The following is an 18,155-nucleotide window of genomic DNA, read 5'->3' as shown; positions in this document are numbered from 1 at the left end:
ACTGATGATTCTTTAAAATTCTACAAAGCCATCTACTATGACTAAGATGCACAGACCAAACTGAAAACTTGCCGGTCATGTCTGTGGGGAAGTGTAAACTTTATTACCATGTCCTCAAACAGATTTCGGAGCTCAGTCCACTGGTGACGGATTTTGGTCGCCGCCTTCTCGTGTTTCCGGTTCTTGCAGGAGTAGTTGTTCACCATCAGCTGGCCGACGTATTGTTTCACCACATGTAGGTGCAATCGACCCGCGAAGCCCTGGATCCATGAAACACAACAAAAACACAGAGGTGGTGAGGCAGAATAACAGGAAGACCACAAGAAAAAAAGGGGAACATGAGTGGAGGCGTTGGTGTCTTTATTTATCCATCAGGCGACCAGCGGCCATCGGATCATCTGAACTCCCACTTCCACTTCCACCTATTCATTCGTCCTGTTTCTGGGGTCATTATTCCTCTAAGTCTTTATTGCTGTCACGGCATCAGGACAGGAACAATGGTGCCCGAGTCGATTCACTGGAATTTCCAAGAGGGCCAGCGAGAGTAAATCAGGATTTCCTTTAATTAACTCCAAAGCAATTACACATGAGCAGCAATCACAATCCTACAAATACAACCCAAACAAACCTGAAGACTCTTGTCAAAGCTAACCCTCTTGTTTTCCTCATTTAAAAAATATTGTTTCCTTGTCTGAAAAAAATCCAAAAAAATCAGCTAAAAAAATTCCCCAAATTTCTGAAAATTTGCAAAACCTTCAGGAAGAAAATTCCAATAATTCCTTAAAAGTTTTATTTTTAAAAATACCGACAAATTTGGCAAGAAAATTCTTTCAAAAAAGCTTAAAAATCTTCCAAAAAAATCCTAAATATATCTAAAATGATTACATACATATCAGTAAAACATCTAATATTTTCTTTAAGAACTTTCACATAAAAATCAACCAAAATCCAGCGAACTTCGCTGGATTTTGGTTGATTTTTATGTGAATGTTCTGAAGAAACATTTTTAACATTTCTTTTTTTCCCACCAAAAAATGTTCAATGATTTCCCAAAAATGCTGCAAATGTGGACATGAGAAGTTTCACTGTGATAATAGATTTTTCTCCACGTTTTCACACTTTAAAACGGGTCAATCTGACCTGCGAATGTTAATGTGTCAAACCCCCGAGTTTCACAGGATTAATCTAATCAGGATGCCAGTAAACGTTTGGCACCAGCTGAGGTCTTTATCGGATCATTTCTCACACTTTGGCACAAAAGCCGGCTTCATTCAGAGGTGTGGATGCTTCCTGAAAGTGAAATGACTTCGCTGGTGCATGTAATCATGCTTTCTAAGCACTGGAATCTCCCCCCGGTGTTTTCTTCCTCCTCACCTGGACATATTGAGCCATCATCAGGTTGCAGTGCTGGGACAGCTGATTGGTCCGGCTGTAGAGCTGTTTGAAGTCGTCGTCGTTGGTCAGCCACTTCCTCGTCATCATTCTCCTCAGGTAGGGCTGGAAATACAGCATTTTACCGCACTCAGTGGGCTTTTTGAGCTTCACTCTTGAGCTCAGGAATGTTATTTTGTTCGCATGTTTGCACGTTGACCCTCTGAACCCGAAGCAGCGTCTGGGCGTTTTGTTTTTGTTCAGCTCATTTTCCACCTCACAGGAAGCAGCTACCACGACTAGAATTAGAGACAATTCAGAACTATTTTTGCTGCGATGACACAGTTATGCCATAAATCTTTGAAGAAAACATTTTAAAAAAAGATTAATTTCTTTGATTGTTTTGCAAAAAAAATGAAAACCTGGATGTAACTTTTAAGTAGCCAACAGTGTGATAAAATAGTGGCTCTACATGCAGCACAGATAATTTACTAGTAATATTTTTAGAATTTGTAAAACATGGAAACACTGCCTGCAGTTCAGGCAAAAAGTTCTCAAATTTTGGTCACGACGTTAGCACCAGACTTTTTTTGCGTGTGATCTAGACTCAAATGATTGGGGTTTGGAAATGACAAAAATCTGATCGAAATGACAGAAAAAAATGACTGAAATAACAAAATGTCACTGAAAAAAGTCTAAAATGACTGAAAAAAGACTGGAATGTCTGAAAGAATGACTGAATTTACAACAAAATACAACAGAAATGACTGAAAAATGACTAAAACGACTAAAAAATATGATTAAAAGTACTGAAAAATAGGACTGAATGTAACTATATAATGTAATTTTGATCTTTTTAAAAAAAAAGTCATGAAGTTTTCACCATTTGTCATCGAACGAAACCGTAAAAACAAAAAAAAAAACTGTTGAGGTTGAACTTTGATGGAGCATAGTGACTCTACATGCTATTGATATTTTACTAGTTCGATTTTTTCTCATTTGCTGTATTATATTTTTCCTGTTTGCTTTGTGGAAACACTGCCTGCATTATTATTACTATTACTATAATTAGTGTTAGCTCTTTTCCATATTTTTTCTTCTCTGTTCTGTATAAACACTGCCGGCAGTTCAGTCAACTTTCAAAGTTTTTGTCATTACCTCAGCACCAAATTTAGTTGTTTTTTTGTGTCATAGATTTTTTTTAAAAGTCACTAAATTGTCCCCATATATCATTGAATTAAACTGTAAAAATTGAAAACATTGCTGGGGTTCAGCTTTCCGAATCAAAACAAAATCTAAACAGATATTTCCAACAGAACATGGTGACTCCACGTGCTTTTTATATTTTACTAGTTACGTTTTTGTACCTTTGTTTTCAGACTTTTTGCCTCGGTCACTTCCTGAGCGTCGTATTTTCAGTTCTTTAATGAATCTGGTTCAATCAAAGTGTTCGTTTTTGGTGACGTTTTAAACAAAACACGCAGAATAAAGTGATCTTGAACTAATTTCAAGATTTCAGGCTTCTCCAGATGGAACTCCTAGAAACAAAACAAAGTTCCATCTTTAACTTTATGACACAAATTTGGACTAAACGTTTCTTTTTAAACTTCTTTATGCCTTTGTATGTTTATACGTTCTTTTAAAAGCAGGTTTCTGACTGTTTCTGCTCAGATTTAAAGGTAGAAACAGTGAGCTGTGAGGAAATGATCGCAGATGTTGATTCTGGTTTCTGTATTGGTTTTATTCAACCACAACCTGTTTCTTTTTCCCCGCTTAACGTAAACCGGGATGGTGAGAATGGCCACATGAGCCCTAAATTAACCAACACCCAGCGACTCGCTTCCAGTTTTCACATCCTCAGCGTGCCGTTTAATACAAAGAACCTGTTTTCAGGAATCTCAATTGTGCTTTAGATTAGCAGCATCTCCTTTCAATTCCACTTTTCACAAACCACAACAACAAACGGCCGCTTTCTTTGAGGAAACGTGTCAATGAAAAGCAGAACCGGGTTTTAACAGACGAGTATTTGAGCCAAACCTGGATGTCCTCCTTGAACTGCTCCTCCAGGACCTCCATGAGTCGGACCACCAGCCCCTTCACCTCCTTCTTCAGCCCTTCAACCTCACCGGGACAGGAGGCCTCGTAGCCCTCCATGTGCTCCCTGCAGCAGGAAAACAGGAAAAAGCTGCAGTATGTAATAATATATAATGTATATGTTTAATTTAATAAATGTAAAGGGGTTGGAAGGATAAAAATATGATCAAAATAACACCAAAATATGATTGAAATGACTCAAAGTGTGTCCAAAATGACAAAAGTATGACTCAAATGAAATAAAAGGGGTTTGGAAATGACAAAAATATGATCAAAATGACAGAAAAAAATGACTGTTAATAGCAAAAATATCACTGAAATTACTGGAAAAAAAGTCTAAAACGACTGAAAAATGACTGGAATGACTGAAAGAATGACTGAATTTACAAGGAAATATCACAGAAAGGACTGAAAAATGACAAAAATGAGTAAAAAATATGATTGAAAGTACTGAAAAATAGGACTGAATGTAACTATATCATGTAATTTTAATATGTATTATATTATTAATGTAATTAAATAAATATAGAAGTGTAGGAAATGACAAAAATATTTTGGAAATTAGTAAAAAATGTGACTTAAATGACTCAAAGTGTGTCCAAAATTGTAAAAGCATAGCTCATATGATTTAAAAAGGGGTTGGAAATAACAAAAATTTGATCATAAATGATTGACAAATACCAGTGAAATGACTAAAATGACTCAAAATGTGTCAGAAATGACTCACCAAGTAAATAAAGACTAAAAATATGACTGAAATTTAAAAAGAAAATGACTGAAAATACAAAAATTATCACCGGAATAACTGAGAAATTACTGAAATGACAACAAAATATGATTAAAAGTACTAAAAAAACAAAAAACAAAATCACTGAAATGATTGAAAAATGACTGAAGTTTGAAAGGCACGTTGTCTTTATTTTTAAATAAACCCCCAAATTGGCAACGTTCTCCTCCTCTGTGACGTACTAATTGTTTAGATGGATTATTAAAACCAAACTAAATCTGAGTTTGAAATCATGATATTTAATCTGAATCACTTTATTCTACATGCATAATGTAAAAAATCACCAAAATAAAGTCTTTGCTCGATCTAGATTCTGTAAAAAAAAGACCCAGGATTCTGCAGAGCTCTGGGATATTTTGGCTGAACTGCAGGCAGACTTAAACATGTTGGTAAAAACTGTCTGTAACATGTATCATCTACATTTTATTCCATTATTGGTACCACCTGTGCACATTTGGAAAAACATTCAAATATTATAACGCTGATTCCAGTTTGGGTTTTTTTTTCAAATTTTGAAAAATACGTAATAAAAGAAATTCAACTTTTGTTCTTTTTCTTGTTGCTGAGTAAAGTTTTTTCAGCTTTTGTGTCTGATTTGTGTTTCCACAGAGGTGCAGGACTTCAAACTGTCGTGAAAAGTGAAGAAAAATCGAGCAGAAAGATGAGAAGGTTAAGTACATTTCCCTGATATTAGGTCAGCAAGTTTATTCAAGTGAAAATCTGTTGACAGGCTTTCAGGTTTCTGGCTTTCTTACTAATGTATGAATGTGTTTTTCTCCTGAACTGTCGAGTCATCCATCTCTAAACCTTCCTGCTGCCAACGACGACAATGGAGGAAAATTACATTTTAATAGTCTTGGAAACATGTCAAGACTCAACAGGAATGTGTTGCTCCATATTTTTACGGGATAATCCGAGGCCTGTCTCTGTTTTTACTGGCGCTGCTTTCTACCAAAACGGAAAAATGACAAAAATATCTCCTTTAAACAGAACTTTGGAAGAACCCAAACTGGGCTAAATGAAGAACGGGGGCCTGGGTGAACTTTGAGTTTTAAGAATTTACGTAAAATAATGTTAAATGCACATTTAAAATAATATGAGAGACTGATATTTACTGGTAAAATCACAACATAAATATAAACTGCCCATGCAAAAAAAAAAAAAAAAGCCACACTAATATTTTCATTGAAACCTACTTCTCCACTGTCCTTCAGGTTCTAATAACGACCTTTCTCAGCCTGTTTGTAGGAGTTTCATCTCCTTAGTTGCTTTCTTTGCTTGATGCAGGCCAATAATTCAACTCTTCTGATCCAGATTAACATCCTTTAATGACCACAGGATTTGTTTTCAACATGGTTGTTTAAGAAATGAGAAGCTCCTCACTGCATCAGCTGGGGATATTTTGCATGTCATCATCAAAAATCTGTATTTTGTGCTCTTAGATGATGTAAAAAGTAAAATTAAACGGCTTTATTGCATTTAAGCTGATTTTTTTGGGAACATATGGTACTTGTAGTATATTTTTAAAAGCTTTTAAGTGTAACTGTGCTTCACTTTTAACATATTTTAACTGTCTTCATCAAAAATCTGTATTTTTGTGCTCTTAAATAATGTGAAAAGTAAAGTTACACAGCTTTATTGCATTTAAACTGATTATTACTGTTATAGTTTTCACTGTTTTTGCAGCTTTTAAATCTCACTCTGCTCCACGTTTTAATGCATTTTGTCTGCCACACAGACTCCCACCGTATTTTCATGGATATTTTTAGTGTTTAAGACGTTTCTTGCCTCATTTGTGCTTTGAAACCTCAGAGCAGCAAACCGAAAGCAGAAATCAAACCTGCAGCTGACGAGGCGTCTGACTGGCCCTGAATGCACCGTCTGGACCCACATCTGTTCTGTTGGTGACGGACAGAAGCAGCTGACGTCTTTCAGAGCTTTCTCTTCCTCCCACTTTAAAAGCAGCTCTGTTCTCGCTGCAGCTTTCGTTCCTTGAAATCACGTGAGACTAAAAAGCGTTCCCTTCATCTCTGCCTCAGTTTGCGGTTTGTCTGCTGTGTGCATTGAAAGCACCGTTGTCTGGACGACTGGGAGAGCCTGAATGTGAAAGTTCTCTGTTTAGGAAGAAGAATTGTGCTTGGGGCTCATGTAAAGGATGTTGGCACAAACGCTGGGAATGTACCCGCGGCCTGAAACACCCCAGAGATGAATCATCCAAACAAAAGCCCCAGAAAACCTCCAGCTGCCTCCAGAGGCTGAACTCAGCTCGGTTCTTATTTTCCACCAGCATGCAGAAAGAAAGATCGAAACTAAACTTATTACCAGCAGGAGTGCAGAGTTTAAAACATTTTTTGAAAGTTTACCACAAGATAAACTTAATTTGTTTATGCTTCCTTCAAAATAAAAGCTTTATTCTTTCTTTTTCTGGTGCTTTCAGTGACATCTCTTGCATGTTTTGAACTGTCATAAAGAAGATTTTTAAAAGCATTTACACTGATTTATTTCTTATTTGAAACAGATCTAATCGATGCCATGAAAGCCGCATGTCGACCTGCTGAATGTTGAAGTTTAAATCTTCATTTTTGCAGGATTGAGAGCACAAAATGCTGCTTTTCCACGATATAAATATTAAAAGAAACCTGGAGAAACTAACAGGTTGTTCTGCTTCTTTAAAAAATAAATCAATTCATTGGTCATATTTTACAGCATTTTCTGTTTGATTTCATAGATTTAACACTGGGTTTGCAAATTATTAACTCTTTTCATTTAAATATCAAATCACATCGCCACGTTTTTGCATCAATAATTTACATTATTTAGCAGAGAAACTGGGCAGCGGATATTAATGTAGTGCAATATAATAACTTTAGAGAATGTTTACATTTACAAACTAATGACAGAAAACTGTTTTCTTGCTTTATGACCAAAAACCTGCAGAACTTGACATTTCCTTCAGCCTCGTCTCATCTGATGCAGGATTGCAGACTTTTTTAACTCCTCACGGCTGATTATTCCATTAAAAAAAAAAAAAAAAAAAATATCAGTCTGTAAAAGCTCTCTCTAATAAGAGACACTTGGGAGACTTCTCATCTGCAAAACAAGGACAGAGTGAGTCCTAAAAAACGAATTTTTTTTAAACTTTCGGCCAGAACAAAAATGTCAATTTGAACTTAAAATTGGAAACAAAGTAGAGAATGATAAACACTATTACATTAGATATTTTTTAGTATTAATATGATTACAGTGAGTTTGTCTGATTTTCCTTTTAAATCTTTAACTTCTTTGCACCAACGATGCTTTTAATTTGAAGAGAAGACACGCTAAACTAAAACACACTGATGCTTTTATTCTTGTAAACTTTGTCTGCTTTATTTCGCTCCTGACAGCAAACACAAACAGCTGCCTTATGTCTCCTTCAGATCCACTCTGCGCTGACAGGTTTATTTCTGGAGGCCCGTTTATGGCCGGAGCGGTGCATTGTGGGTATTTCCTGGAGGTCACGTGACTTACTGTAAAGAAGTGAAGCTGTTGATGTAGGCGATGTGATACTCGGTCCAGAGAGGCTGAGGTCTGAGGGCGCTGCAGCGACGCCGGAATTCCGACTCAAACCTGCACAGAGAGAATGTATGAAGCCTGACAGACGAGCAGAAGGGCTGAAAAATCTAATTAAGACAAATACACACGTGGACAAAATTGTTGGTACCCCTCAGTTAAAGAAGGAAAAACCCACAATTCTCACTGAAATCACTTGAAACTCACAAAAGTAACAATAAATAAAAATTTATTGAAAATTAAATAATCAAAATCAGCCATCACTTTTGAATTGTTGATTAACATAATTATTTAAAAAAAACAAACTAATGAAATAGGGCTGGACAAAAATGATGGTACCCATAACTTAATATTTTGTTGCACAACCTTTTGAGGCAATCACTGCAATTAAACGATTTCTGTATTTGTCAATGAGCGTTCTGCAGCTGTCAACAGGTATTTTGGCCCACTCCTCATGAGCAAACAGCTCCAGTTGTCTCAGGTTTGATGGGTGTCTTCTCCAAATGGCATGTTTCAGCTCCTTCCACATATGTTCAATGGGATTCAGATCTGGGCTCATAGAAGGCCACTTTAGAATAGTCCAACGCTTTTCTCTCAGCCATTCTTGGGTGTTTTTGGCTGTGTGTTTTGGATCGTTGTCCTGTTGGAAGACCCATGACCTGCGACTGAGACCAAGCTTTCTGACACTAAGCAGCACATTTCTCTCCAGAATGCCTTGATAGTCTTCAGATTTCATCGTACCTTGCACACTTTCAAGACACCCTGTGCCAGATGCAGCAAAGCAGCCCCAAAACATTACTGAGCCTCGTCCATGTTTCACCGTAGGGACAGTGTTCTTTTCTTCGTATGCTTGGTTTTTGAGTCTATGAACATAGAGTTGATGTGCCTTACCAAAAAGCTCCAGTTTGGTCTCATCTGTCCAAAGGACATTCTCCCAGAAGCTTTGTGGCTTGTCAACATGCATTTTTGCAAATTCCAGTCTGGCTTTTTTATGAGTTTTTTTCAGCAGTGGTGTCCTCCTTGGTCGTCTCCCATGAAGTCCACTTTGGCTCAAACAACGACGAATGGTGCGATCTGACACTGATGTACCTTGGCCTTGGAGTTCACCTTTAATTTCTTTGGAGGTTGCTCTGGGCTCTTTGGATACAATTCCAACGATCCGTCTCTTCAATTTGTCATCAATTTTCCTCTTGCGGCCACGTCCAGGGAGGTTGGCTACTGTCCCGTGGGTCTTGAACTTCTGAATAATATGAGCCACTGTTGTCACAGGAACTTCAAGCTGTTTAGAGATGGTCTTATAGCCTTTACCTTTAAGATGTTTGTCTATCATTTTTTTTCGGATGTCCTGGGACAATTCTCTCCTTCGCTTTCTGTTGTCCATGTTCAGTGTGGTACACACCTTTTCACCAAACAGCAGGGTGACTACTTGTCTCCCTTTAAATAGGCAGACTGACTGATTATGAGTTTGGAAACACCTGTGATGTCAATTAAATGGCACACCTGAGTTAATCATGTCACTCTGGTCAAATAGTTTTCAATCTTTTATAGAGGTACCATCATTTTTGTCCAGGCCTGTTTCATTAGTTTGTTTTTTTAAATAATTATGTTAATCAACAATTCAAAAGTGATGGCTGTTTTTGATTATTTAATTTTCAATACATTTTTATTTATTGTTACTTTTGTGAGTTTCAAGTGATTTCAGTGAGAATTGTGGGTTTTTCCTTCTTTAACTGAGGGGTACCAACAATTTTGTCCACGTGTGTAAACTGCAGAGCTTCTAGTGAAGTTCAAAAAGCATTTAATGTACTTCATCTGAAGAAGTATGGAGTCACAGGAGTGCCACATCAAAATATAAATAAATAAATAAATGTGGAAATATAAAGAGAAATAAATAAACAAATGTGGAAATATAAAGAAAAATAAATAAATAAATGTGGAAATCTAAAGAGAAATAAATAAGTAAATAAATAAATGTGCAAATATAAATATAAATAAATAAATAAATAAATAAATGTGGAAATACAAAGACAAATAAATAAATGAATGTGGTAATATAAAGACAAATAAATAAATGTGGAAATATAAAGACAAATAAATAAATAAATAAATGTGGAAATATAAAGACAAATAAATAAGTAAATAAATAAATCTGGAAATATAAAGAGAAATCAATAAATAAATAAATCTGGAAATATAAAGAGAAATAAATAAATAAATAAATGTGGAAATATAAAGAGAAATAAATAAATAAATAAATGAATAAATAAATGTGGAAATATAAAGAGAAATAAATAAATAAATAAATGTGGAAATATAAAGAGAAATAAATAAATAAAAAATAAATAGGAAAATTTTGTCTTTGCTTTTACCTTTTCTGTTTTTTCCTTTTATTTATTGATTTATTGATTTATTTCTCTTTATATTTCCACATTTATTTATTTATTTATATTTTGATGTGGCACTCCTGTGCCTCCATAAAGAAGAAAACTTTTAAAAGCTAAATCAAGCTGTTTCTCAATCAGCATAAAGTTTTCATGCATGATACAAACATACTACGCGGTTAAAACTACGTGAAGACGAGTATCTAAATGTTTTCATCTCCTTCTAAAATCCTAAAGCTGCAGCCTGGAGTCATTTTTCTGACAGCTTTGTAAAATAAGATCAACTAATGATGAAATAAAGTTTAGTTTCTCACCATGTGCTGCAGGATTTCACCAGATTATTGTGAAAACTGATGCAACACGATGTGGAAAGTTCAAAAAGAAGAAGAAATAAAGAAAAACAGAACTGGAAAACCGATCAGATACAAAACTGTTTCATCACTGGAAACCCAAACATCTAACAAACACGTACGGCTTTAAATAAAAAAAATATTTGGGCAGAAAATGTTTAATTATTCTGACAAAATATTTCTGACTAGTTTGTTATTGTTAAGCTCAAATTTAAAGATCAAGGCTGAAAAATAATAAATGAATAAATAAATAAAGCAGGAAATGTGCCTATTTTAACAAGTGATTTTCAAAATAAGCAACAAAATTTTGAAAAAGTGACAAAATTGAGGCCTAATCTGAAGATATATATTGAACTATTTCATGTCCTTTCATTAAAAACAAAAAAACAATCACGTTTGGGGAATTAAATGAAAGGATGAAAATGAAGCTAAAATTCAAGTGGAAAATAAAAATATGACAAATGAGAGATCAGATCTATTTTAACGACAAATGATTGTCTAAATAATTTTAAAAAAACACAACTGTAAAAAAAAAAACTAAAAAATGAGGCCTAATCTGAGAACATATTAAACTATTTGATGTGGCTGAATTTTATAGATCACAGCTGGGAAATAGAAAAAAAAATTCAACAAATGATTTTCAAAATAAGTGGGAAAAAATTTGAAAAAAATGAAAAATTACAAAAATGAGGCCTAATATGATGACATGCTAAACTATTTCATGCATTTATTTAAATGATCTTTAAAAAACACCTAATGCATGATCAGGAAGTTAAAATCCAGCAGACATTTTTCAAACATGATCGAAAACACAGAAAAGTACGTGGACACAAGTCTGCACATGTAGAAAACTAATTAATAGCAGCTTGGAAATTAAAATATAACAACTAATATAAATACTGATGGTCAAACGAGACAAGAAAACGTTGAAAAAAAACTACAAAAATGAGGCTAAATCTGAGGACAATGATACAAAATACACTATTCAGCCAAAAGTATGTGGACACTTTTCAAGATGATTTAATATTAAAGTGTCCACATACTTTTGGTCATGCACTGTCACAATAATCTGTAAATCAATCCATTATTATTGCATGTTTACTCTGTTTATTCTCTGCAGACAGGTTCTTCACTTTTACTGCTTTATCACCGCTGACTTTCTGGATTATTGCTCATCGCTGTGTTTGTTTGCGTTTCCTCTTTTCTGCTGCAGAGATAAAACGTCTGCCGAGGAAATTTCACCGCGTCATGCTGAGTTTTAGGAACAAAATAAAAAACCTGAAGGAGGAAAAATTCACACACATGACCCTTGTGAGGCTTTTCTAAAATGACTCAAGAGGGAAATCTCTCCGAGGTCAGGATCCTCTTTTTACTTCTGTTTGTTTCTCCGCTTCCTCTTCACCAATATCTTTAGATAAACTTGACGTTTAACAATCCGTCTGCTGACATTTGACCTTTAACGTCTCCCTCACCACTAAATCAACTGCTGTGCTTCCTTAAAAACCCAAAAATAAAACAAAACAAATGAGTTTATTGGTAAAAATATCATCTTGAAGTGGGTTTTTTCCTGCCTCAGAACGGACGATTATCCTTCAAACTAACAATTCTGTGTTTCCTTGATAGAGATCTGTGTATTTTCCTGTTATGTCTGACTATTTAATTATCAAAAATGTGCATTATTCTTCACTAAATCAAACCTAAATTAACAAAACTTTCTTTTTAAATATATATAATTGTTGTTTTTGTCTCAGTTCATATCAATTTGGTGATATTTATTTGTTTCAGGCTGAAAATTTGAGTTGATCAGGAATATTTGTTATAAATTTTACATCAATCTACCTTGCAAATGTTGAAATATTTTAATCTGAGCCAAAAAGTCACGTTTCCAGTACAGTAAATGTATTTATCGATAAAAAGTTTGAAACACAGCCAGTAAAATAATTGTTTTTACCTCTGTGCACCTTTTAACCCTCTGAACCACAAAGGTGTGATATATATTTCTTTAAAAAAATCACTAAAATTACACCATTTATCAGAGCCAGAAACCGCAAAACAGAAAAATTCTTTGCAGATTCAACTTTACAATGGTCCTTGAATGTATCATGTGTACCATTGCAATCCTTTTAAAATATAAAGTCTGAGCTGAGAATAATCAAATTATTTTATTCTGTATGTTGCAGTTAAAAATGTGCCAAAAATAAACAGTTTTATTTAACTAAATTCAGTCAAAAACAAAAAATTCAGAGCTCTTCAACGCAGCCGAAAAGTTTTGACTGATTCTCCTGTGACCAAAAGTCAGTGCTCAGTATTTCATCAAATTGTGTTCTTTAAGTTTAAATGTGTGACGCAGTTTAACTCTCTGAACCCCAAAACCAGCCGACAAGTCTCAAAACATTATCTTTAAAATAATGTACTAAAAAATTTTGCTAAATTTACACCATTTATCAGAAATAAACACAAAAAAAACATTAAATATTCAACTTTAAAACCAATTTTGCACATCATGGTGTTTTGTTGGGAAACTGAACCAAACGTAACCACTGTGATATTTATCAAAGTCACTTTGTTCTATGCATTTTAATTTTTAAAAATGCAACAAAAAATCTGCTTTTAGTTCAAAACAGATTCTGCAAAAACTAAAAATTTAAAGCTCTTTGCTGCAACTAAAAAGCCATGAATGACTCAGCTGTGACTGACGGCAAAATTATAAAAATTCAGAGAGTTTTTGACTGAACTGCAGGTTTTGTTCACACAGAGCAGACAGGATATACAGGAACGACTCAAATATCTATAATATGTAGAGCCACTATTTTATTTTTTTCCAGTGCTGGTAAAACCTGTAGGCACTTGGAAAAATGTTGCACATGTTCATTTCATTTTTTACTAAATAAATAATCAAAGAAATTACATTTTCACTTGTTATTTTTTATGATTTATGTCACCAAAACTGTGTCAAACTGCACCAGAATCGTTTCTGAGTTCTCTTTACTTCTAGTCGTGGTTGTTCTGTTTCCACGGAGCTGCAGGAGTTTATATTCCAGTGAAAAATTAGTTAAAAATAAGAAAAAATGTGACAAAAACACACAGAAATGACTTGATGTTTAGAGGGTTAAATAATGTCAAAATAAAATATTATATCTAGAGTTTTAGTCCAAAGGTACAAAGAAAAGATTTTAATTCTCTTTATGCTTCAAAAAGAGACAAAGGTGTGTTTTCCATCACTCCTGTGTCTGATCTGTTCAGTATTTCTGCATAAAAATAATCCTAAAGCATTTATAATTTGTGTCTCGGTGTAAACGAACCTCGTTGGAAAATGTTTCAGCTCCTCCAGGCAGGAGGAAAGGACTTTCACTTCCAGCTGAGCGTCAATTTTGCGAGTATTTACGGCGTTCGATTTGACGTTCTGTGGAGAAAAAAAAACAGATCAGAAAACATGAAGCTCTGCTGCCACCGCGTGGACAAACCTGTGAACTGCAGCTTCACAGAAAACATAAGTTCCACTCATAAATCTGTTTTCATTTGTAGTTTAAATGTCATTTTAGGAGATAAAAACACAAAGAAAAACAACAAAAACACCCACAGAAAATGACACAAGTAAGAATATAATAATAGTAACAATAAAAATAATAATAATAGTAATAATAAGGACAATAAATAGCAACAAAATATTAACAAAGCCAAATGTTTAAAAAATAAATTGTATTTGTCTGTACACCTCATAACACAGATGCAGTTTTATAAACACAAAAAACACATTTATTAATATTTATCTGTTATATTTTCTTATGTAGATAAAATATTCATTTCAAGAGTTACAGCTGTAAATATGTACAGTATGAGAATAAATAATTAGTGTATTTTATTTACTTTAACTTAAGGGCTTAGTGGATCCTAATGAAATCTAAATGAATTGTCGTGCACATGTTTTTAGATTTTTAATATTTTAATTAAAATCTTGAAGTCTTATTTTTTTATTTTATTATACTTATTAGAATTCCTCTTATTGTTGTAGTTTTGTGTCGCTGTAATTGCCACATTTTTTAAATTTGTAAATATTTTTATGTTATTTTTTTAAACTACTATTTCATTTTAAAATAGTACTGCTGGGTTATTAAGTACTAATTATTTGAGGTTTATAAATTAGAATTAGAAATCAGAGTGGGGTTGAAAGGCATGTTTTCTTTAAAAAATAAACAAAATTACAACAATTTAATGATTTATCACATTTTAACTTAACCTTAAAAACAAAGCGAATCACTGGATTTTTTTAACTGTCTTTGAACTACTCATCTGTGATGTTTCCTTCCACTGGGGGAAAATCATCCAAACATAAGTCAAATCTAACTATCCTGCACAACTTATTAAAAAATATTTTAAAATTAACAGCTTGATCTAGTGAGATTCTGTAAAAACAGAAAATTCTGTACTCTTTGTTGCAACTATGAAGCCTTTAGTGACTCAGCTGTGACCAACATTCATGTGACAAAAATTCAGGGAATTTTCTCCTGAACTGCAGGCAGTGTTCACACAGAACAGATCGGAAACAAGTATGGAAACCGATTCAATTTTTTTTAATGTAAAATTAAAACCTTTTGTTTTCAGTATTTAAATCATATGTGGAAAAAAATGTTAAAAATGGATTCAAAGTTTTCAGTCTTGGAAAGATAAATAATCAAAGAAATGCTTTATTTATTGTTATATGATTTATGGCGTCATAACTTGAGATATTTCATCAAAATCAATTCATTCTGTACAGCATATTTAAAAATGAACCAAAAATAAACCGTTTATTCCGAATCCGATTCTGAAAAAAACAAAAAATTCTCCAGTGTTTGGTGCAACTGTGAAGCCATCAGTGACTCAGCTGGGACCAACAGTCAGGTGGCAAAAAATCTGAGACTTTTCAGCTGAACTGCAGGCAGTGTTTACTCTGAGCAGATGGGAGACGAGTATGAAACCAATTAAAAATGTAAATAGTTAAACATCTGCAGTATTTGCTGTTAATTTTTCGACTGTTTTTTAGCATTGTCAGATTTAGTTTTTACTTCATACCGATAAGTTATCTTCTTTTACTGCTATTCACTTTGACGTATCCTCTCAGATTTTAAATCAAATAATATTATACATTCTATATAAAACAAACCAGTGGTGCTGCTGTGTGACAAACATCGTCGTACCGTCCAGATGTCCATCGGAAACAGAGACTTTAAGATGTTCTCCTCCTTTATCGGTGCTTTGCCTTCGCTCCAGACTTCCTCATCCTCCAGTTCGATGACTCTGTCCAGTGAAGACCTCATGTCCTCCTGCAGCAAAAAAAACACAAAAGTCAGCATCGAAAAAACTGAAAAACTTCAGACTCAGCATGAGGAAAGCATCAATTCTGAGAGAAGGCTCTATTTTTAATTTTAGAAACTCACTAGTCAAACAGATTTCTTTGTCAGATACGAAAAGAAACTGACAGATTCTTCAGGCGGGGTCATTTTTCTCTATTAACCTTTCCTTTTGATCTCGTCCCAATCAGATGGCAGACATCTTTAGCCACATTTTTACTCACTGTTGCTCATTTTTCACTGCAATATAAAGTCCTGCATCTCAGTGGGAACAACACAACGAATGAGTGGGACTTCAATCGCTTTTGGTTTCATTTTAAATCCATTGTGGATGAGAAAAAGTAAGATTCAGTCACCAAAAATGTGTTTAAATCGACTAAATCTCTCAAGGAAATCCATCAAAATGAGCAAAACCGATCATCAAATGTACAAAATCAGCAACTAGTATGAGGTACAGTGCTGTGAAAAAGTATTTGCCCCCTTCTCAAATTCTTATTTTTTGCATATTTTCCCCACTTTAATGTTTAAGATCATCTAACAAATGTAAATAACAGAGAAAGATAACCCGAGTAAACACAAAATGCAGTTTTTAAAAGTTTAAAATACTCCTCAAAGCTACCTGGCCCTGTGTGAAAAAGTAATTGCCCCCTAAACCTAATAACTGGTTGGACCACCCTCAGCAGGGCAAATAGTTTTTCACGACACTGTATGAGATGAAATCCTGGATCCTAGCGGAGTTAAACTGGATCGTAAACATCTTTACTCCTTCTTTGAGCTCCTCACCTTCACTTTTCTGCAGTATTTCTCTTTGAGCTGCTTCAGGAATTCGTCCTCCAGCTGCAGGTCGGTGTTTTCAGCCTGCATGTCCGGCTGCAGCGACGGACTTCCCATGATCCTCTCGCTGTCGAAACAAGACAATTCTGAAAACATGTCGCCTCACGTTGGCTGAACCTGAAGATTCTGATCTAAGCAAACCTTTGTGACGCTGTGTGAAGAGGTTTTGGGAATGAAAAGCTTCAGAAATGTTTCGAAACTACACAAAACAGTCCAAATATTAGAGGAGATGAAGGTTATTAGTTAGCAGAAGGTGCAAATGTGAGACTATCATCCCATAAATGTGCAAAATATGCATCATTTTTATGAGTTTCATGCAAATCCAGCACAGTTTTACCAGTCTGATGAAGCATTCTCCATTTACACCAGTTCTGTTTTACATAATCTCTGAGAAATGTGACCCGATTAGAATGTTTCCATTTCGGCCTCCAGAGTGTTGTGCTTCTTCTTCTTCTTTCTTTTTTAATCAGATCAGCTGTTTATTTCTGGTCTCCCAAATGTTGTTTTGAGTGCAGTTTGGTGTGGCCTGATTCAACAAATAATGTCAGCAGCTCTTTTTTTAACGCTGCTGCCTCCGCCCCAGTCCTAAATCTGTTACTTAACACCATCTGTGGACACGTTTCCATGTCGGCGTGTTTTTGCTTCAAGTTTGAGACTTTTATTGGAAGTAATTATGTCATGATAGAGTTTCAGGGCTGCAAAAAATGCATTGAACAGCAGATAAACTGGATGGAGTCAGTCTGATCAGCCACAACATTAAAACCACCATTAATACCAGCTGATATTTTGTACAGTCTGTTCTTCACATAATGATGCTGCCACCACCGTGCTTCACATCATGATGATGCCACCACCGTGCTTCATATCATAATGCTGCCACCACCATGCTTCATATCATGATGCTGCCACCACCATGCTTCACATCATGATGCTGCCACCACCGTGCTTCATATCATGATGCTGCCACCACCATGCTTCATATCATGATGCTGCCACCACCATGCTTCACGTCATGATGCTGCCACCACCATGCTTCACATGATGATGCTGCCACCACCGTGCTTCACGTCATGATGCTGCCACCACCATGCTTCACGTCATGATGCTGCCACCACCATGCTTCACATCATGATGATGCCACCACCATGCTTCACATCATGATGCTGCCACCACCATGCTTCACATCATGATGATGCCACCACCATGCTTCACATGATGATGCTGCCACCACCGTGCTTCACGTCATGATGCTGCCACCACCGTGCTTCACATCATGATGATGCCACCACCATGCTTCACGTCATGATGCTGCCACCACCATGCTTCACATGATGATGCTGCCACCACCATGCTTCACATGATGATGCTGCCACCACCGTGCTTCACGTCATGATGCTGCCACCACCATGCTTCACGTCATGATGCTGCCACCACCGTGCTTCACGTCATGATGCTG

At 35.2% G+C, this 18,155-nt stretch overlaps 1 protein-coding gene across 1 annotated transcript in view; it reads right to left on the bottom strand.

The window, feature by feature from the left end:
- Positions 1–18,155, bottom strand: part of exoc3l4 (exocyst complex component 3-like 4) — a 42,475-nt gene that overhangs the window by 8,610 nt on the left and 15,710 nt on the right. The window contains exons 6-12 of the mRNA XM_022202264.2: positions 16,649–16,766; positions 15,713–15,838; positions 13,838–13,938; positions 7,763–7,861; positions 3,409–3,532; positions 1,375–1,497; positions 108–260 (exon numbers count right to left, since the gene is read on the bottom strand). Of these exons, the coding sequence (XP_022057956.2) occupies positions 108–260; positions 1,375–1,497; positions 3,409–3,532; positions 7,763–7,861; positions 13,838–13,938; positions 15,713–15,838; positions 16,649–16,766 (844 nt within the window). The remainder of the gene's footprint in view (positions 1–107; positions 261–1,374; positions 1,498–3,408; positions 3,533–7,762; positions 7,862–13,837; positions 13,939–15,712; positions 15,839–16,648; positions 16,767–18,155) is intronic.

This window comes from Acanthochromis polyacanthus, chromosome 1 (genome assembly GCF_021347895.1).
Source record: "Acanthochromis polyacanthus isolate Apoly-LR-REF ecotype Palm Island chromosome 1, KAUST_Apoly_ChrSc, whole genome shotgun sequence".
Lineage (NCBI taxonomy): Eukaryota > Metazoa > Chordata > Actinopteri > Pomacentridae > Acanthochromis > Acanthochromis polyacanthus.
Note: the sequence above shows the minus strand (reverse complement) of the source record. Positions and strands in the feature narration are given on the sequence as shown.